General features: G+C 33.6%; 1 protein-coding gene across 1 annotated transcript; it reads right to left on the minus strand.

Moving 5' to 3' along the window:
* Positions 1-7,409: 7,409 nt before the first annotated feature.
* LOC105346328 (growth hormone secretagogue receptor type 1) lies at positions 7,410-18,954 on the minus strand. Its single transcript, XM_011454853.4, has 2 exons — positions 18,468-18,954; positions 7,410-8,282 (listed from the first exon to the last, which is right to left on the minus strand). Exons 1-2 carry the CDS (start codon positions 18,760-18,762, stop codon positions 7,528-7,530), a joined length of 1,050 nt encoding a protein of 349 aa, XP_011453155.3. The 5' UTR covers positions 18,763-18,954; the 3' UTR covers positions 7,410-7,527.
* Positions 18,955-23,609: the final 4,655 nt, after the last annotated feature.

The raw sequence follows: 23,609 nt of genomic DNA on the forward strand, positions 1-23,609 counted from the left end.
TTATCGGTTTCGACTGATCACAGTTAATTGTGTCCGTATGAGGCATCAGGCAAATTTCACTATCTGCGAACATATCACGCCACGTACTACAGCTTCATGTAAATCAAACATATATGTATTGTAATATGATTCAAGTCATTTTTTTCCCTTCAGATGCACCTACTAAAAGAAAAGGTAATTTATTCCTTACTATTTCGGAATGCAACTGAAGTGCGCGACTTATCCTATTTAAAGCGTGCTGTACTTCGCATAACAATAAAAAAAAAATTCGCGATGCTGACAACTGAAGCCATGTTCCGACCAATCCTTTAAAAGGAACACCTGTAACTGTATATATAACCGGTTTAAAAATGATATTTTAAACTATAGGAATTAAAGGATACCTTTGACATACTTTTTAAGTTAGGACTCATTCCTCTGACGTTGAAGGGGTCCTCGTGACAACTCTACCCTCGATCCATCTCCGCTAATACCTCTTATTTTTCTGTGCCTTGTTCATAAATTTATGGCTCAGATTTTTGTTGATATGATTAAGCATTCCATTTTGCAATAATTCACAGGATTCATCTAATACTTATACACGCAGACTGTAATAATCAATATATTAAAAATGTCTGATTCTTTTGTACAAGTAGCTGTATGTCCCATTAATCATTTCCATATATAAATACTTGTTTTTTGGTGTAGCTAATTTATGCATTTTCCTTGAGTCTTCGTCAATTCCATTCTACATTACTTTATCATTTACTTTGAACGTTATGTTCGCTTAACAGTTTACATGCAAAACTTTATGATACAATCAATGTGTACATTGTTTGTATCGTTAGTAAAGTTGGAATTAAACATTTTGATTTCAACCTTTTGATAAAACTTGACAATGTAAGGCGATTGTAACAATTCTTTTAATCTTAAACGTTGCCTGTGGAATTTCAGTAACGTATTTTAAACGTAAAAGTTACTTAAGGCAACATACAGCCATAATAATGAAATTTTTCATATTCATTTATTTTTATGATGAGATTTAACTTTATCAATGACCCGGGCAAAGACATCCTTCAAAATTCAATTCTGCGCTATGTTGTCTAAAAGCTGTTTGAATACAGATGTAAATTAAGCCTACAATTTTCGCCCAATGTTTCCAGTACATGTACTATAAGCCCGTCTGGGAAACATTTAAATCAGACTCAAGCAGAAAAAACACCACAGAATTTCTCTTTTATATGATTTATTTTCCCAGTTCATATTAGTAACGAATTTAGATTCTTGAAAAACACATTAAACTCCGTAAATTTAACAGCTATTACGCAATTCTCACAATTAGGAATATTAATTGTCGTTCATTGAAATACGTTTGCGAAGTTATTTTTCTTCTCTCCTCATACAATGTGGAACCCATTAAAAATGAGTAATTTCTTGTAATTATATCATACTTTTTTAAGAAATATGGCAATTTTGTTTAAAATATATGTACGAGCGCGAATAAAGTCCAATATTCAAAAACAATTATCAGAAGAACTTTTTAAGAACAAATACACAGGTGTACGTATACATACAAAACAACACAACAACAAACGAAGAACAAAACTTACCAAAACTCATCAATTTTTATAGTTGAAACACGAAGTATTAAAACAGATTGTCTCGTATTTCGCATTATGTATGTATCTTCATTTGATAACCACAGAAAGGTATAGTTCTAACTCCAGTTTTTGCCTAAAGTTAGTTAATGTCATGCCATATCTCTCATTTTTTAAATGTGACACGTACTTTTTTTTTACTTTTACATGAAACATTAGATTTATGTCTATTTGTATGCAAAGTTTTCAAAAGATCTGATAACTAATTATTTTTTCATTTGCGTTATAAATTGATTACTCCAACATTTTGTAATTGATATGTGGTGATAACGAACATCAGTGTTCAAAAACAAAAGTCCAAATGAAAAGAATAGGAAAAAGAAGCAGAGCAAATACGGACCTCTAAAAAAATTAGAGGTATGAACAGGTTTCATGGTGGAGTGAGCATCCTCTGCTAACCGGTCACACCCGCCGTATGCTCTTTCTCGTAATCGGTAAAAACGGAAAATCCGTAGACAATTAAATGATTAAATATGGTCTAACAATTATGACAAACGTCAGTCAGCATTCGATCCAGTAGAAGATAGTATTTGCTGACAATGTCGTTGTATCGACCATAGAACTTAGGAAAAGATGACTTCAACCGAGCCTGCTAATAGTCCTATTTTATCAACTTATTTGTAAGTAGTTTGCCTCGCCTTAGAAACTGTTCGTACGAAGAGCATGTCCTATACTAGCGTATCGAATTAACTGAGAGACATAAACTCCTTATGCAGGTGACGAAGAAACATGTATATTGCTACATAAAAGAGTTTGTTCCTCTCCTTTGTGGAAACTATTTAATGCCACCTCTAGTCTAAAAATTCTGCATCATATATTAATTCTATTTGTATATTTACATTTTACAATGCCAAATATCTATTTTGAATAAAATTGTTTAAAGAAAATTACATATTTACAGAGTAAGAATCTATATTTTGTGGGGGTAAGGTTTACAAGAAGAAAATAAACAATTTTTATTACTCAGTAGCTTTAGAGTACTGTTACTTTAGTTACTTTAGTTTCATAAGTTTCCAGACTACCAGATGGTATTACGATATATTCATGTTGTTCTGAAAAACATATTTGAACAATATTTTGATATTTCTATCGATATATTTTAATATATTTAGCTTACATTTCATTGAAGTGTTAATGTTGAACTCTAATTTTTGCCTAAAATTAACTTATTTTATGCCATATCTCAATTGTTTTAGATGCGACACCTACTTTTTACTACTTTTATATGATACATTACATGCATGTCTATTTGTATGCAAAGTTTTGGAAAGATGAAATTGCTAATATTTTTTTATTAGCGTTATAATTTGATTACTCCATAATTTTATAATAATCTTAACATCTGCTGTTGTGTTCATTATGTACTGCCATTTGAAGCCAACAGTAAAAAAAGGTTTTTTAAACTGCTTGTATAGTCAATACATGTGTTCAACTTCATACTGTATTGAAATCATTATTGAATAATAATAATACAAACTATAAATATTTGTTTGATTTCTTCAAATAATCAATTTCCATGCCAAATTTTAGCAATAATTTCTGGAAAACTATCATTTTTGTTTTGGGCCCTATGTTTAAAGAAAAAGACATGTGACATGAGTCACAAGTAAAAGAAATGAACATTTTAGGTCCCCATCTTTATATCAGATTGGTTTTCGGATGATTGACATTACTTGTATTTCAGGTGCCAACCCCCATAAGTAAGTTAACTGTTGAAAATTTGAAGTCATCACCATCATTCGACCTGTCCTTTCATTTGGTTCTGTGACATTTAAGTCTGATATAATCACGGTATGTTAAGATGACATTCAAACGCGGAATTATGAAATGTATTTCTCGTTTTGTATTCAAATTTTGTGTAATTGTAAACTCCGCCTGATATTTTTGACGCTACTAAATAGTTGCAACTGCTTTTCCCGTTTAGTTTAAAAATACCAATATTGAATAAGGTTTTGCACAAACTTTTACCATGGAACGGTATAGATGTTGTTTTTGTTTTCTGAGTACCGGTCACTCTGCGTATTAAATTCTGTGTAACATTTTCATTCAAATGAAGTCGGTTTGTGTTGACCTTTTGTATATAAAACAGAACTGATTTGAAAGTACAGTCAACTAACTTATTTGTTATAGAGAGGTTTAGCAGACCAACGGGTACGCATACTTGAACGTGTACTTTACAAGTTAGAGCTACGCGTAAGTTTTCTTGTTTAGCATTTATAACGTGTACTTGTACATGTACTTGCAAAAGGTTTAAATGTAATGTTTGTATTCCTTCCTTTTAATCTGAGTATTTCAATAGTCACAGTCGAAAACTGAAGATCGCGAGTGTTATTTTTATTGAACACCATTGTTTAACGTAATCATATATGTATGATTTTTTGATAACAAATAATTAAGAGTCATTGCCTATTTTGCAAGAATCGATTAGTGTAATATAACCTCTACAACACAATACGTTTTAGTGAAAATTTATGTTCCTGATATCAGTAGATTGCAAACTACACGTAAGGTCGAACTTGTAGCATATATTTGCTTGTTGGCTATTAATATGAACAAATGTTTATATTTTTGTAAAGCTTTACAAAAATAAACACAGTTGTTAATATTAATAGCCAACTGCTTTACAAAAATAAACAAACTTGTTCACATTAATAGCCAACAGCTTTACAAAAATAAACACACTTATTCATATTAATAGCCAACAGCTTTACAAAGTAATCACATTTGTTCATATTAATAGCCAACAAGTAAATATATGCTACAAGTTCGACCTTACGTGTACCTTACAATCTACACGTATGTTTATTCGTGCTCATACTTGTAGAGTTTCGTCATTACAAAAAACTGATGACGTAATGCACATATTTTCCTTTCTACACGTACGCGTACATGTTTGTTTACTAACCTCTCTATTGTTTTATCTTCTATTTTGTATTTTCTACGCAGAGTTTGGGTTTGATTTGATTGCTAGTCCAACTAATAAGTTATTCTTCATAATTAAATTCGGTTTCTTCACAAAATATTGTTTACTATCAAAAAGCTTCATCAAATTATTATTCATTAAATGTGAATGAATTTCGGATAAATTTCGTATTGTCTTGTTTTGAAATATTAGAGAGGTTAAGCATTTGAACGTGTACGTGTACGAGTACGTGTGACTAGGTGAATCCCATAAATTTTTGTGTATTACGTCATAAATTCTGCATACCGCGTAAATCTACAAGTTGTGCAAAACGTGTAGAATCAAAAGTACACGGAGATGAATACTTGTAGCATTTTTGAATAGAAATACAGACGTTGTTTATATCAAACGTTGTTTTATGTATAGCAGACGATAAATTGAGGACGACTGTGCTTTTTGGTTTCATAGAATTATTTCATAAACAATTAGAGTAAACTGAACATGTTGGAAATGTTAAATCTAATTATTTTACACGTTCACTTACACGTACAGTTTATTAAACGTACACCAAATTTTGGTACGTGTAAACACACGTACACGTAGACGTACACGTTCAAATGCTTAACCTCTCTATTATAGACAAATACACCCATGTTCAATCACATTTGTTCCAATTTTTATATGGTTTAAAATTACATGCTTATTTACATATTATTCACACTAGTTTTTTTTATTATTTGACTGAACTTAATTGAGTGTGCTTTTTTATAGTTTCGCTAAAACTCGTCATATTGTGACAAAATTACTTGTCAGAGCTGAATTAAAATTTTCGATCAAAGAACTTTAACATATTCTTCCGTATTAAAAATTGTTTTTTTTATGTATGAAAAAAGTCCATGTTCAATTTCCAGCTCTTGCTTAAAGTTAGTATACATTCATAGTCCTTCAAAAGTTTCATGTTTGATTTGAACCTCTGATACATTCATATTTCATGTTCTGATTAATTATCTTCGTCTGAAGTTATATACTTGTACATATATATATATGTTTAAGAGATTTTTTATGCAAAATGTCATGTTGAGATCATATTATTTTTAAGCCCCCACCATGAAATGGCCGGGGCATATAATGTTACCCTGCTCCGTCATTCCGTCCCTCCGTCAACATTCACATTCCGATTAGTATCTCAACAATCGTTGCCCACATTCAACTCAAATTTAATATATCGATGTGTCAAAGATATATACAGGTTGAGTATGAATTAATTTACGCTTCGATGATTTTTAACAGAGTTATGCGTCTTGAACTTAAAAAAAAGAGAAATTCTCAGTTTACACTTTCTTACATTTGAAGGGATGCATATATAAAGCTGATATTTACCTCATATGCAAGTAATTAACTTGAAATGTAGGTCGAGTTCGAATGGAAAGAGGTCCGATAACTTTTGACAGAGTTATGATTCTTGAACTTAGGAAAAAGGGGAAATTTTAGTTTTCACTCTTTAACCTTTAAACTGATGCATGTATAAACTTGATATTTCTTATTGATAACAAGATTTGTGTCTAATATGAAATTCTGATCTCTGTTAAATGCCTTGTTAGAATACTTACCTTTTCAGCTAAATTTATAAGAGTCCTATAGAATTTTATGGAGTGTGTTTCATTAGATGTTTTGTTTTACTTTTGGATGGCACGAAAAAGTGCGTTCTTTCTTTTCTAAAAACTGAACATTAATCACAGGTCAAAATCAAGAAAATTTAAACAATAGGCTCATGGGCCACATTGCTCATCTGAGGAACAAAATCAGCTTTATTGAGTCATTATACAAACTGTCTGGATAATACATATAGATCCTGTCTAAATAAAAATCCATTTTCCCTTTAGAAAATTCTTCTTCCTTTTCTAATGGGACGATTTTTTAGTCATATCACATGTTGAACATTGCAGTTATCAAAAAGATCCTAAACAGTTGTTGATAAATAAACCTACTTCAAACTCTGAACCCCTTGTGAGGCCCAAGAATCGTCCAGGGGCCAACGTCTAAACAATTTTAAAGAATCAGCAATATGTCAAAAGACGTGTATAAGTAAAACCAAATATTATTTCATTTCATTTTTTGTTAAAAATTAAATAATTATTGTTTTCCTTTGTACAATTGGATCCTTGATATGGCCCCAACGTACTCTTGAAGATTTTGATTTGTGCATTATCTAAGATTGCTTTTTCTAAAGTTACAGCTTTTCTAAGCAAATATTTTTTAAAAAGATTTTTCTTTATATATTTTGTACCCCCATCCCCCGTTGTGACCCCATCCTACCCCCGGAGATCATGATTTGAACAAACTTGAATCAACCTTACATGAGGATGCTTCCACACAAGTTTCAGCTTTTCTGGCAAATTGGTCCCTGAAAACAAGATTTTTAAAGATTTTTCTAGATTCCTATGTAAAAATTCAAACCCCCATTGTGGACCCACTACATCCGGGGACATTGGTTGGAACAAATCTGAATTAACCCTACCGAAGGAGTAGTAAGTTTGAGACTTCCTGGCCAAATGGTTATTAAGAAAAAGATTTTTGAAAATTTCTCAAAAATTTTCAATCATTCTTCATTATCTCCATAAAAGGAGTGATCCTAATTTTTACAACTTTGAATTACCTTGGTGTAAGGATGTGTTGTGCCAAGTTTGGTTGAAACAGTCCTGTTATTTTGAAGAAGATGTTGAAAATGTAAAACAATTACGGACAGACGGACAGACAGACGGACTACCGACAAAATGTAATCAAAAACGCTCACTTTAGCTTTCAGGTAAGGTGAGCTTTAACCCACTAAACGCTAATCGGTAAAACTCAATATTATTATTCAGAAACAATACTTGCCGCCTTAATGTTTATTATCATTTAAATGATATTATACACATGAGTACATCTATAAAATACATGGCCTAGAAACACCAAAGTTCTAGTTGTTACGTTCATTGACTACAGACCTCAGTATGAGGCCGTAGACGGGATAGCGGTAAGTGTTAGAATTTGTGTCCGACATATTCGGTCATACCGGCTTCTTCTGTGAAACAGGTCTTTGACAGCTCCTCTGAACTTGGTCGACATACAGTTATAGATGACGGGGTTCAGAGCACTGTTGATGTACACCATGACCCGTGTGAACGTGACCAGATTGAGGTAACCCTCCAGGCCAAGAGACTCTAGATTACTCCGCCCCGTGTAAATAATCCACAGTCCCACAATTCTTTGCGGCAGGAGACACAGAAAGAAGGCTACCACAACAAGAGTAAGCATAAAGACGACCCGGCGTCTTTTTTGTAGAGTGTACCTGGCTTCTTTGTCCGCCCTTCCTTCCTGCAGATCGCGGTGCCAAAGTAATCCACGGCCCATACAAATAATCAGACCGGAAAGGAGAAAAAACGGAATGACGAAGAAAAAGGTGAAAACACTCAGTAGATACCCCACTTTCCATTGCCTGTCAATAGGAATTCTGCAGACTTTAACTGAAGTACCGTCTAACCACGTAGAGTCTTTGAACAAGGGGAAAAAGAAGGTTGGCAGACTAGAGAGAACGGCTAAGGTCCAGATGACGGAAACAGCCACCGAAACACGGACATTGGTCCAGTGGCCCTTGGACATCATGGGGTAACATATCCCCCTGTAGCGGTCTGTAGTTATCGACAGTATCGTCATCACAGAAGCCAGGGTGACCACGTTTTCTGTGTAATGAACCATTTTACCTGAAAAATGTTTAAATATATATTAAGCTTGACATAACATAATTTCAAACTATACGGGGATTTACATGTATGGTCTTGGCTATCTCAAACTACTCTTGCCTTCTTGAAAACGGAAGGTTTGAAATATTCAAACTGTAAATGTAAACACTTAATTTTAGTTAACTGCTACATGTATTTATGATAATGGATGTGATAAGTTGACAATCTTGCTCGCCTGTATAATTAACATAAAATGTACTGTAAAAGTAGCCCTCAATTCAATTCATTTATTCTCTTTAAACCATAGGTACAAGTCGCATAAACATTTCGATAATTATTAACATGTACAAACAGTCTGGATCATTGTGCTTGCGGGGAATAGACAATCTCACAAAGTTTAGTTCTGAAAATACAAAGTTTTCTTGAATTACAGAGATGGTATTCGACAATAAATTACAGAACTTTAGAGTATTTGGTTGAACACAATATTTTCTGGCAAAAATCTTTTTGAATCGAAGATAATATGTTACATTAAAAGAGGTAGTGAAATTCATCGACCATGCAAACTTAGAAAATTGGATAAGGCGTGTAAAATGCCCATACGCGATCGGACAGGCTACTGAAAAATTAAAGTATCAATAAATCTGATGGTTTTTTTTTAATCATTTAAAACAATATATATTAAACGAATCATTGATTTTTAACCTATAGGTATGTTCAATACTTGAAATATGTTGACTCAAACAGGCGTATACAAATACTCTCATTTTTTAGAACTTCAAGGCATTTCTTTTATAGAGTGGGTCTGTGCTCCATATTTTTCTCATAGTATAATTAAGGTCTATTGGAAAACAAACCGATTTCAATCAATAAAAACGTGGAGGGATGACCCACTATACATTAAAAATATCATTTTGTATCCCAACAACTGAACGTTTCGAAAAAAATAATATAAGTCCGGTAGTTCGTGACCTTAGTCACACATAATATTTAAAAAGCCCATTTTGTTGTGTCCGAAATGGCTCAGTGGTTAGAATACCTGGCAAAAGCTAACCTTATATATCTATGGTTTTTATGTTACGGGTTCGATACCACCAAAATTTCCGACAATTTTTTTTTCTTATTTATTGTTAAATATATCAAAAACTGACTATAGTTAGAAATTTTGCTTTTGCAAAGTTTTAATATAATATATTTGAATAGCTTTAATTGGGGAAAAATAAATTTAAATTTAAAAAACTACTAAACCGAATGGGCAATTGCGCCATCCAGGGATGGGGTAATTGAAAAAAGTATTTGTAATTGAGTGTAATTAATTACATTTTTCAAAGTAATTGAAAGTAATTGGTAATTGAGTCTGTCTTCAATTACAAGTAATTGAATGTATTTAAATACATTCCAAAATTATTGTGCATTTTCAATTACTTTTCAATTACATCTCAATTACTTTTCTCCAAGTTTAAGATATAATAAAGGTGTCTTATAATGATAAATAGATTTTATACATGTTTGGCATGGACTTTTGTTTATACAATAATTAAATGTCCCATAATGTTTCGTATGTTTATACAGTATGACACACTGCCCAGAGCATTAGGTAAAGATCTAATTTTGTGGAGGTGTGAACTCCTCCAATACCCAAGAACCCCAATTGATTTTAGACTGAACTGAACGGATTTTAGACTCAAGGGAATCAAAATATCTCATTCTTGTGAATTATAGCAATTATTATTTATATACGAATATGCTGTACTGCCAAAAGTTGTACTTTCTCAATAAACATAGTTTTGATATGTGAATAAAAATTAATTCACTATAGAGAAAATATTATTCAGAACCAAAAATGAACTCAATGGTACTTAATGAATTTAATGTTTAAGAAAATTTTCAAGAAATCTGATCTGAACTGAACTATACAACCTTTAAAAAAATAACCGTACATATAGCCCTGTATATCTTAATGTCGTTAATATATGTATATGTTCTCAAGATTTAAAAAAATAAAACTAATGTATTTGAAATGTAATTAATTACATTTATCAAAGTAATTGAGAGTAATTAATTACATTTTAAAAAATCAATGTAATTGTAATTGCAAGTAATTGATAAAATTGTCAATGTATTTGAAAGTAATTAATTATCTTTCAAAGTAATTGACCCCAACTCTGGCGCCATCTTATTCCCCCATATTCTTTGTAAACCAAGATAAAGCATTCTGATACATTTTTATTCTACTTGTGTTTATCTAATCGCAAACTTTTGAGCTATATATTAAAGCTATATATTACCCATTGGTTTACAATCCGCTCCTCTCTTCTCCAACTCATGATGGATTTAGTAAGCGAAGTGCTCACAAGAGGACAATGAAATCTTTCTAGTTTTTGTTGCATCATTTTCGTATACATGTATCTAGCATAGTTTGGCAATCGAGAAAAACAAAAGTGACTGCGCCTAGTATGTTCAACAAATATGTAAAAGTTTCAAAATCGACGAACTTACAAATGACGGATTAAGTAAGCGAAGCGCTCACAAGAGGACACTGAAATCTCATTAGCTTCTGTTGCATCATTTTCGTGTATCAAGCATAGTTTGGCAATCGAGAAAAACAAAGGTGACTGCGCCTAGTATGTTCAGCAAATATGTAAAAGTTTCAAAATCGACGAACTTACAAATAACCAGAAGTGGTTATTCCAACACATTTGTTTAAGATTTCGGAAGATTTATACTACCTATTTACACATTCACTTTTCTTGCACGTGGTTGAACGTTAAAACACATTCAGATTTGATGCATGGGTTAATCACTGCGTCCGATCAAATACATTTGTTTTCACTCGGACTGAAATATGTCACACTTTCATTGGTGTAAACATGACACGTGACTGCCGGGTATATTTCTATGTGTGCCTGATTAAGATTTATATTCAACAATATAGCCGATGCTTCGCCTCATCTCGACATTTTATAATATTAAATACAAAAATCGCATTTCATAAGTTCTTAAAATATTTGGAGTACAATGTAGTTGCCCTTTGAAAATAAGTTTTAAACTAGAGTAGCTGCCCTTTGAAATGACGTCATATTGTACCGGTGTGCGACCAGTTCTCGCCGAGTATCCATTTCTCGCTAGTCTAGTACCAGAGGCCTTCCGAGTGCAAGCAGGAAGCTTCGTGCTTGCACTCGGAAGGCCTCGGGTACTAGGCTACTATTTCTCGCCAGAACATTGTGACGTCATTTTATCAACACATAAAATTATGAATGCAGTTAAGGGACGGGTGAGATCAAAACCGGTAGTGACGTTGCGCTTCCGCAAAAATTGTAAACATGGAACAGATTTTGCGCATGCGCTAAAAAACTTAGACGTTGAAGATGGAGGCGCTTTCAAATGCCTCACTCTATGTTCTTCTAAATGTAAGCGTTGCAGCACGTGTTTATAACTGTTATTTACAAGGGGAAGTTTAACATGTTATGATTTATAATTTTCTTACATAATTACACGATAGTGATACATATACATGTGAATATCCACTTTAGGCATGGAAATTAAGCATATAGTTTCGGGATGTTTACAATTTTTGCGCATGCACAACGTCACTACCGGTTTTGATCTCACCCGTTCCCTAACCAGATTCTAAAAGAAAATTATATACGAAAAATGATGTCACAATATACTGGCGAGAAATAGTACTTGGCGAGAACTGGTCGCACGCCAGTAGTGTATGGAGAAGAATAAAATGGCAGCGTCGAAATATTTGCTCAAACCTCGGGGGGGGGGGGGGGGGCAGGGAGGGATAAAACGTTTAGAATTAAACAACCGCAAGACTCTATAAAACAACAGGGGTGCAGCTAAGATTTATCAAACACTATTTGATAGGTGAAAATGAGATTTTGTGAAGATCGACTCTGTTATACTCTGTCCCGAGATATCCGCGATTCACATTTTGCTTAATTAATCGATATATCTATTAAAGCTTTCAAATGATGTTCATTCAAAAGTATGAATTTCCAAAATTTCTTAGTTGAAATACCGTATATACATGTAGTAATTATTGATTTTGGGGTGCATTATGAGCATTATTCTTTTCGACTTGTCAACTCGAATATTCTATACAAGATCAGGAGGTTTTATATAATTCCCATTTCCAGTCATTAAAAAATGAAACAGAACTTCTATATTCTATATAATTTTACAGAAAATTCATAAGAGGAACACACGAGATTATCATATCGGATTTTTATTGATTACTTTTTGAGTGGATTTTGAATTATTTGATATAGTGTTCATGTCGAGAGTCGTTGGGGATGAAGGTTCCTTGCTTTCCTCGACATCCAGCGTTCCATTCAATACGCATATTGACATCAACTTGTGATCACTCATATTATGTAGAAAAATGATTTCATGATTAATAATATATCAAGAAATGATTATTAATCCTTTAAATATTTTTTTGATTAGTTTGTTAAAATGAATAATATATGTATACATAGCGCATCTGACCACCGCGTGGTGTAAGAACGCGCAGATTACGGCACGTGACAAGTCTTTTGGCCTTTTCAATTAGTTCTGGTGATTGCGTGTGTGATCATCCCATTTTCAGCCGACTGAAGATTTGTTCAATCCCTTTGTTTATGTGTCACGTTTTCTATACGACATTTCTAGCAGATGCGTCCTTGGCTTGAATTAGAAACTAGCCTGAGAGATTAATAAGTCTTACAAGCAATTGATAAAAAAAAAGATCCTTCACACGAATAACTTTCATTTCTTCCATCTTGTTGCATTCCCAGTATATGGTATGATTAGACAATCGATTGTAGTGCTAATTAAAATCAAAATACATCCATTGTAAACTTACAAATCTTTCTGCAGAGGTCAACAAAATCTTTCAAAGATTACTATTCTTTTACATAAATGTTTTGGACAAACAAGGTTTGATCAAAGATTCCATTTATATTATATTTGGTATAATATGATGTCTATAATAAAATACATTTTTGGCGTAAGATTACCTAAAATATTTTGTTGCACTTTAATTATAGGAAAAACTTCAATAGGTACAGAATTTATACGAGTATACACTGGGTTGGAGTTTACGATTTATAAACCGCAATTCTCTATCATCAAAGACAGAAATCGAGACAAATTTACTTCTTAAATAACAATGAAATGTGCAAAATTTTCATCCAGCGTCATGCAAATAGATTAATACATATTAAGTGCTAGCGATTGTGACGTCATCAAGATAATATTATAGATAAAATAAATTTACATGTAACAGAATTTATACGAGTATAAACTGGGTTGGACAGTTTACACTTCACGGTTTAAAAAAAAAAACCTTTTCTAACCCAGTATATTATGTGCGAGTAAATCATGTAGCCTTTAAATTAATTCCTAATAATTTAATTCACTTAAATAATTTAAGAACAAAAATTGAGATAAATTTGCTTTATAAAGCGTTAGAAAGCATCGCATAGGCGTCGGAACCCGGGTGGGGGGGGGGAGGGGTGCAAGGGGGCTTAGCCCACCACTTTTTTTGCAAAGTTAGATCTAACCATTAGGCACATAGCATCACAGAGGGTACCACTTTTTTTGCAAAGTTAGATCTAACCATTAGGCACATAGCATCACAGAGGGTTCAGCCCACCCCCAGCCCCCCCCCCCACTCACTTCTTTTTCTCGCAGCAAAGATAATTGTTCCTAAATCTACCTTGAAAAGATGGAAATATTGAGTCAATTTGCTTCCGACGCCACTGCATCGCTCTGTTTTTCTACACGCAAATAGAAGACAAACGCAATTCTGATGGGACTTTTCTCTTCGTGTGACTTTTGAAATTGACCCCCATTGTGTTTGAAACGTTGTTTGTTTAAAATTTTACTTATAGATAACAATAAGGTTTACAATATTTAAATCATGCGGATTGATACCGTTTTTAGCGCAGGGATTGTGACGTCATCAAAACAGTTTATACAAGTGTTGCAAGCTTTTAAGAAATAAGGTATCATTTTTGGATGTATATCGGGATATGAATACGGGTTGGTCACGTGATCAAATCCCATATGAAAGATTTGATCACGATAAATCAACGTCATAACAGAAAATAGACATTTTCACAATGTCATTTCAATTTTAAAACAACGTTGATATACTACTTGAGTGATAACAATTATCATCACACATCACAATGGTATTATTTATTGTGACTACATGTCCTATCGCAGGTGAAATTATATATCCACTGATCCTCACTGAAGCCAAATAGAGACTTCTATAAGGAATCAAGAGACAACGGTTAATGAAAAGTGAAATGATGGTTAGATTTTTATATCAAAATGTAGCGGAGCAAGAGAATTCGCTTCCTTCCATTCCTGTCCTGGTATATAAGGGCTAGCTCTAATACATTAAGTCACTTCCTATTCAAATGGATTTTAACCACCGGCACTTGGAGCTTCATAGAAAGATGAAATTGTAATGCAAACGCATGCTCTAATCCTTAATTACTTGCACAGCATCACGATGACTTTGAATTCATATAGAGTTACATTATGTGAACGTCTGCTGAGAAATCAACAATCAATGACAAGGAATTTTTATTTACATATTTACACTGTTCATTATTTTGACATTTTTTAAAATCACCATAATGCAGGAAGAATATGAAGAATGTTTCAACAAAATTATCGTTTGGATTTTAAATTTTTGCTGTCTCCAAATTAGTTTTAGATAAATGAGAATTAAAGCAGCGAACAGTGAAATTAGTTCGTATATGCACAGTTACTCCGAGATCAATCGTACTATTGGCGAGATCTCATGCTTCACTTATGATCTAACGTCTAGATGTACTGACTAACAATTATGGACCCATAACACTCAGATCTTTGACAAATAGTGTCAGGAAATATTCTCTTAGTGATGGCCTTTTCTTCAAGGTGCCCTCTCAGAACCGTGTGATAGTTTCCTGGATCCGCGCATGAACGTGACTCACATTTCAATGTCCATTGGAGGGGGTGTGCTATTTCCTTGAGATAATATTTCACTTACGCGAGAACGCAAGTCATTATTGCTCTTCTCCACAAATTGCCCATAGAGTTACGCATCAGATCTGACAAACAACGTTATCTGGTATATTTTTTCTACAATGTAAAACCCATTTCCAGAACTGCAATAACACTTAGCATTGTTGTTGTATTTGCGTGAGTGCAATATAATTTAATTTGCTTTTTCTTGTCATTAACTGTTTTTTATTGAGACCAATAATATACATGCACCTACATGCATTTAAACCACTGTAAGATTAAGTTATCGATTGTATTTAACTATTATATAACTTTCTTTATGCCACACGATTTTGATTTTTCTCCTTAATTGACTTTCTGTATTCTCTTTGCTTTTTTATAAAAAAAAATAATAAATAAATATTATTTGTCACTTTTTCAAATGAAAATATCCTTCATATGTAATATTTGATGTGAAGTCTGTCATTTGTTTAAATGTAACTGGATGAAAAAGGCCTTTTTTCTGACTAAAAGGCGGCGTATGATGGTCATTCATGAAACACAATGTTGTACATAAATAGATAAAAGCAAATATGCTATAATAACTTTGAAAATAGTCCAATCTTCATGATGACCGTATTTGTTCACTGCAGCAATGTGCTACTTGACTGAGTAGACCGTTTAAGAACAATGCAACAAAGCGTCAATTTTCTACATGTACATGTATACTACTGTACTGCATGTATTATACAGCTGTACAAACACCGAGGAAAGAATTTGCAAATTATATTTGATTCTTCTTTAAAACTTCGAGGTTTTATTGTTTGTTTGTTTTTGGGTTTTTTTAGTTGTAACAGAGCATCACCACGGAACCATCTTCTGAGACTCGAAAGTTCATTTAGAACAATCATTGCACACAACGTCAATTCTAACTATTCATCGGCTCAACGATGTCTAAAACTTGGTCTTTTGTGTAAATTAAAACCATTATATCGGCGACATTTTGAATTTACGTCGACCATTTGTATAGTGAGTTCTGCTAATGTTTTTTTCATTAGAGTGTCAGGCAAACGCCATATTTAAGAACGTCGAGGTTTTCTTCCAAAACTACAAAGAATCATCAAGGGACATTCCACTGAGGCCGAACTGTTTACATTGAACGATCTATCAGCAAAATGTGCCAATGCTTCGTTAACGCAGGATATCTAAAAACTGGTCTTTTGTGTGGATAAAAGCTGCAATAACACCACAGGTGCTTGTTGACTGGACCCCCCACCCCCCCCCCCCCCCCCCCCCGACCGAATTTTACAGAATATTCCATGCGATTTACTCCCCTATTACTAAAATAATCTATTAACACTGTTACAAAATATATCCAAGTGAATAAATAAAAAAGCTACCAAACTATTTTACACCCCCCCCCCCTGCATATCTCTTTTTTATGTGCAGAGGGGACTGTTTTTAAAATAAAATCCCATGGGTTAAAATTCGGTCCGGGGGGGGGGGGGTTCAGTCAACAAGCCTGTGTAATAAAACATACACGTACAATACCGGCTATATTGTAGGCTCTGTCGATCAAAAAACACATCTAGGTTGTCCTATTGATAATTTGTAATGAATTGTAATATGTATAAGTCTATAGCCTTCGTACGCACCAATAATGCTTGGAAGATTTTGAAAGCAGTTACATTTTAGTCACTTCTGTTAAAAGTGTCTTCAACACCCAATCACTAATATTTATATGAGCATATATTCCTGTACTGTAGTCAGTCAGTCAAACCTAGCAAGTATTTTGTTTTCACGAGGACTATCAAGTGAACCATTCATTCACAAAAACGATGATCTACGCAAACCCATGTACAAATTGTCTTACATCTCGTCCAATTAATTAACTCATTTAAATTCTTAAAAATTATCAATCTCACCTTTTAAGTTCTCTTTGAAATTTTCGCTACACCAATGTTTACTTACAGTGTTTTGTTGCTATTCAATTTTAAACATTTTTCCCTTTCCTCTGCAGAAATTTTCAGCAAACATCGACGCTGCAATTTTATTCCGTTTCAGACACTACAATGTGACGTCAATAGTCGTCGAGCAACTACTCTAATTTTAAAGAATTTCAAGGTGTATCTACTCCAAAAAATTTAAGAACTTACACCATGCGGTTTCCGTTATAAATAATATGAAATGTCGAAACGAATATGCGAAGCGTCGGAAAATGACGGCCATATTGCCGAATATTAATTTAATCCTCATCAAATGTACATAATTATACAGAAATAAGAGGCAGTCACGTGTCATGTTTTAACCAATGAAAGTGTGACATTTCAGTCTGGGAAAATAAAAACAAAATAATTTTGTTATACTTTCATGTTAAATACTGAAATCTGATTGGTTTAGACGCAGTTCATAATCCGTTCTATTACCCTCAGCGTTAGCAACGCACTTAGCAACGGGTAACATTACAAATTGTTACATGCGCGAAAATTAAGCGCGTAGAATTCACGTTATTCCTATGTAAAAGCAGTAAAGTTTTCTTTAAAATTAAGACATTCAGTATAATAAAATAAATAGTGCCTGTTTGAGAGGATAACAGTTGAAATTGACACCCCTCGAAAACCATTGTCAACCTCCGCTTCGCGTCGGTTGACAATAGTTTTCTCGGGGTGTCAATTTCAACTGTTACCCTCCCAAACAGGCACTATTTATATAATAACGTAATGCTGATATGTGAATTCATAATAACGAAATATTAATTTTTAAATTTAATGCAAACCCATTGAGTAAAAAGCAAATACAATTCCATCTCAAAATTACAGAAAGTCGCAGGGTTGAATGTCTGTTTTAGAAAAAAATATGCATCGAAAAAAAAAGCATTATATGCAAATTCTGCCCTTCTGTTCACAGATCGATCTTGGTGCGTTTTTTATTTTTTGTTTGTTTGTTTGTTTGTTTGTTTGTTTTATTTTTGTTTAGCATGCACCTGTGAAAGTGGTCAAATGAAGCATTTCTACCAGCAATCGATGCTTTTGAAGATTGTCAGAAATAGAACTATTCAATTATTACGCAACCTGGATGCTGAATAGTTAATTAATTCTATAGGATTAGGAATGATACAAGCTCTATGTGTTTAGACACCCCCCCCCCTCCCCTCGTGCCCCTCTGGTTCTACTTAATATTGCATGAGTGATCTATATAGCAATATGTACTTACACATGAACTCTCCAAAGTACCATACTTCCTTGGCGAACAGGTCGACCATTGCTGAAGGCATACACACCAGTAAAATAAGCATGTCTGTCACAGACAGGTTCACGAAGAAAAAGTTCATACGGCTCTGCATGCGCTTGAAACCAAACACAATGGTCATGACGAAAATGTTGCCGAAAAATCCCACAATGAAGGTCAGGGAGTAGAAGAGACTGGCCAGGACCAGAATGTAGATTGGGGGCTCGGGCATCACAGGGGGGACCCCCAGGGAATCGTTCAGTGAGTCGTTCACAGGCATTCTCAAGACAATGTAATCTGATTTTAAATTTGCTCACTGATATTATGTAAACTCGAGTTAAATTCTCTGCTAAAAAAGATGGCCATCTACCTTGTCTGAATCCATGCTTCACATTACAAAACCAATAGGAGAGTAATCCGTCTATATACGAGAGCTTTGATAATTCAACGCCGCTGATCAATGCAGCATCGGAGGAGCAACGCATGCTCGGCTCCGGCCGTGTATTGTTAACAGTAATTAACTTCTCTATAGATCAATTATTATTTTCTAGAACGGTAAGGATTATGTTATGATTTTTCAGCAATTTTCATCTTCGGTCTAATAGGTAATATTGCTAGAATCAAACAATGAACTCAAACATAGACCGAAACATGTGCTTGGATGCTGCAAGTTTAGAAAAGGTTACTTACATTGACGATATCGTCAAAAAGTAGTTATCCTTCTACAAGAGCGATTTGTACATATGTACTTTGTTGATGAACGATAAAAGAATACTTAATGTTAATATGTGTTTTAAAAGGTGTTTTTTCATTAATTCGTTATCTCATCTGAACAAGTAACGAGTTTTTAGTATATTAACGAATTACTTAATCATTGCAATTCCTACAAAGTTGTTTTATATTTTGATGAGGACACTACAAGCAAACCAAACACTCTAAATCTATAGCATGTCCTGTGTACTTTAACACGCTCGGGCAGTGATTGGGATTACCATATACTTAAAATAGATAGCTTGGTTGAGAAAGATAACGAGATACTGAAAATAGATAGATTGGTTCTAGACGGTTGTCTGGCTACATGTAATTAGAATGTAAAGAGATACCATGCTGATCATGTAAGTGGCCTGCAAGTTAACCGGTTTAAAACTGGATGCATTACACAAACTTACACTTAGTAATGGCGATATATTCAGAACATATAATTCATTGATGATTTAAATGAGCTCACAATATATTTCAGTAAATAGATAATGAACCTCTGCAGCTCCAAAGAACAATGTAGGATGCAGTGTTTGCTATTAATTATTCCAGTAGACCACAGCAATTCTGTTCACAAAAACTTAAGCAGAATCACAGAGCCCAAAAGAAAAAAAATTACTTCATGTCCGACGTGTGTATAAACAAACTAAACAGATTAGATAATTTCCAAAATAATCAATTTTTTTAACTTAATTATTCACTTTACAAACTCATGAAATAAAATTGATAATAAATCAATCCTGTGAGCGTCATTTTAAATCATATCTCTCTCTCTCTCTCTCTCTCTCTCTCTCTCTCTCTCTCTCTCTCTCAGTATTGTCAATCCGGCTTTGTTTGTTATGTTTGCCAAACTAATAAATCACGTATCAAGCACACAACACAGATGATTTTCCCAGTGTTCAACAAACAATGTAGACGTCTAAGTCTGCAAATAGTAGCATTTCTTTCACAATTACTGCTCTCCCTAGATTCGTTTCTGCCGAAGATGGCATTTCTTTGTTCAAAGAAAAAAGCCAACAGTTCATTAACCGCTTTAACAAAACACCGCAGAATTTATATTTAAATCGAACACAGTGTGGTTTTTCATCCATAGGTAATTATGAACGCTATGCAGTGCAGGACTCCAGTGTAATTGAACACCGGTTTTTGTATGGGCTTCCAGAAGTATTGCATCTTGGTGTCCCTATCCTCATTCATTGTCAAAATCCAAAATAAGTACCGGGAAATTTATTTTACTGTATAATTCTGTCTGTGTTTAACACTTTTTTGCGTACGATATCTGAAGGCGGTATGAAAAAGTTTCAAAAATACGTATCTTAAAAATACGTTTTAAAATATTTTTTGAAAGGTATGAATTATCTATTTAACTCTCCCGGAATTGGTACATAACAGCGTAAAGCAATGTGTTAGAGCGTTCCCTTCTGTGCGATTCTGTAAGTCATGAGTTCGAATCCAACTTTCCCTTTTAAATCCATCCATTACTTTCCAAAGTAAAAATGAAAGCTGAAAACTATAATACTACTATTATAACGACACTGTGTGGAATAAGCAACGACACGCTGCAGCTATTTAATATTTGACAAATTAAATGTACAAATACATAATTATGACGTTGTTCTCCATTGACATCCCTGTCTGAGTTATCGGTCATACCAGGTTCTCATTTGTTTTTCTGTCACAATTTACTTCTGCAACATTTGTCACATCCAGCATCATAATCACAAACACCAGAAGTCTCTCTAGCCAATAACACGTGTAGCCTGGTAATTCTTGGTCATTTAAATGCCATATTTCGTTGACGATCTGTTGTTTTTTCAATAGCTTATGTCATTTTACCGTTCTCAACATATATATCCTGTATAATACAAGTACTAGTATTCATTTATCAGTTACTTCAAACTGAGACAAAAGTGATTTAATGGCTTGTGTTTCGCTGCTTATTGCAGCAAAATGAGTTTTCTTTCTTTTGAAGCTCCTTCATTTACTTCAGAATTCGATCTCTATATCGATATATACCTCACGTAGTGACGTCATAGGGTTAAACTTTGACAGTAGTTACAGAAGTTTTGTTTTGTTTTTTAAATTTTATTTGGGGATGTTTTTTGTTTTGTTTTGTTTAAGTTCTGCATACAAGAATAAAATTACGCCTCTTTAACCACTCAGAAGAGCTGTAGAACTGCGTAGCTGCAGCCTTTTGAAGTAAATATCTGAAAAAATGAGAAGATGGTTCATTAGTGTCCTCTCTACAACCATTTGTTGAGAAAAAGTTTGAATTTTGCACATTTATGTTGTAATTTTAAAAGCATGAGAGAGAGAGAGAGAGAGAGAGAGAGAGAGAGAGAGAGATTCAGTCTTTTCTACACAATATGTATAAAGACACATCAAAAGAGCCTGGCTTTCAGTACTTTGATTCATTGTTGGCAACAGTTTTGGTCTGTTTCGAACAGAAACAAACCAGTTCTAAAATGTGTACATTCCTTTTCTTAAATGTACAAGATTGCCACATACTCCCCTTAACTGGCCTGAGAAATTCTGCTCAACGACCTCAATCTTCATAGTTCTTCGAAGGCGAGTTGAAACCAAGCGCCGATCAACTGTCAACATTTTCACGAAAATGTCTGAGACAAGTAAAGAACAAAGGGTTGATTTTATGTATATGGAACAATAGCTTTCCGATCTTTTAGGAGATAATTATGTATTACCTCTGAAGCTACAACAAAACGTAGTAAACCTGTTGCAATCTGTTTAAAACTAGCAATAGTATTATATCTTCAAATGTATAGATATCGTTGATATTTCTTGTTTTCAATGCCGGTGTTGTATAGCAGTTTTTCCCCCATAGTAGCTTCTCCCCCCGGAAAACCTACTATATAGTAGCCTTTCCCCCTGGGGGGAAAAGCTACTATATAGTAGCTTTTCCCCCATAGTAGGGTTTCTCCCTCAAGTTTTTGTTTCAGATTTTGTAAAAAATATTGATGGAAATCCAGTAAGGATTAAAATTAATGTTTCTACACTCCCAGGTTGCATGCATGTATCACTGCATTCATCTATCAAGGTTAAGTTTCGTTTTGCCGATTTATTATTTTTATAGACTATGCTGAAAATTGAACATGGGTGTAATGGAATTACTTAATTAAGGTAATTAATTGAAGAAAAAAAACTTGATTTTACAAGTTATACACTTATATGCATAATTTTGTGTTCTGAAATTGTATTAAGCGAGAATGTTTTAAGAATTTTTGATAAATCTATCAGACTGTCTGTCTGTTTGGGAAAATTTCATCCAGGCTAAACTTCTGTTTTAGAGAGATTTTGTTTCCAATGTTTCAGAGCCCGATTTTTAAAATCCTATTATAATAATTATAGTGCATATTCTTTAGGGTCCAATGTCTCATAAACTAGAGATGACCATATCACCATATTTTCAAAGTGGCAGTGGTTTACCACTTGAAGATGACTCTGAAAATTTCAGCCCTCAGGGTAGGGGCCCTTGATGTTTCAGGGCCCGATGTTTAAAACCCCATTATATTCATTGATTGAATAGTGTTCTATAAGTGGGGATCCGAATCTCATATTCTAGAGAAGACCACTTAACCATATTTGACAGTGATGGTGTCATACCACTAGTAGATGACACTGAAAATTTTAGCCCCCATGCAGACAAGGGGCCTTTGTTGTTTTCGAGCCCGATGTTTGAAATCCAATTATAAAGAAAATGTATTTTTAGGGCCCCATATCTCAAAAACTAAAGATGACCACATGAACATATTTTTACGGTCTTTTAAAAGTAAAAACATCATTTAAAAATACACAATCGCTCATATATTTCCTTATCAAAATGATTGAAAATTACGTTTAATTCTGCTTTTCTTTTTTAAGAACTATATATAATATGATTTAAATTTGGCCCCCATAATTCGCAATTTCTTAAAGTGTTTCGGGTACAATAAAATGTTATGTTATTTTTTAGAAGAGTTGATTTAAAATATATTTTTTACCTATTCATTTGATTTATTTGCACTCACTTGCAGTATATGACGCCAGAAGTGACGCTATTACTACAATTCAATCAAAATCGACATTTTTTTTTATCCGTTTACGAATGGGAAATATAGAGCGCATGCTTGAACAAAGAGATGTTTTGTTACTTATCAGTCTTGGCTATATATCTCTGATTAAAATATTTTGTTTGTTCAAGCATGCGTTCTATGTTTTCTGAAAGAAAAACTGCTTGAAAACAAGCTGTTTTATGCTAAAATTGCAAAAATGGCGGAAAAAGGTTGTCTTTACGATGTCATATTTCTTTTAAAAATGTGAGCAATTGAATCAAAAAGAACATTATGTATAAACATCACATATATATCTGTA

This window comes from Magallana gigas, chromosome 2, assembly GCF_963853765.1.
Source record: "Magallana gigas chromosome 2, xbMagGiga1.1, whole genome shotgun sequence".
In the NCBI taxonomy this organism is placed as follows: Eukaryota; Metazoa; Mollusca; class Bivalvia; order Ostreida; family Ostreidae; genus Magallana; species Magallana gigas.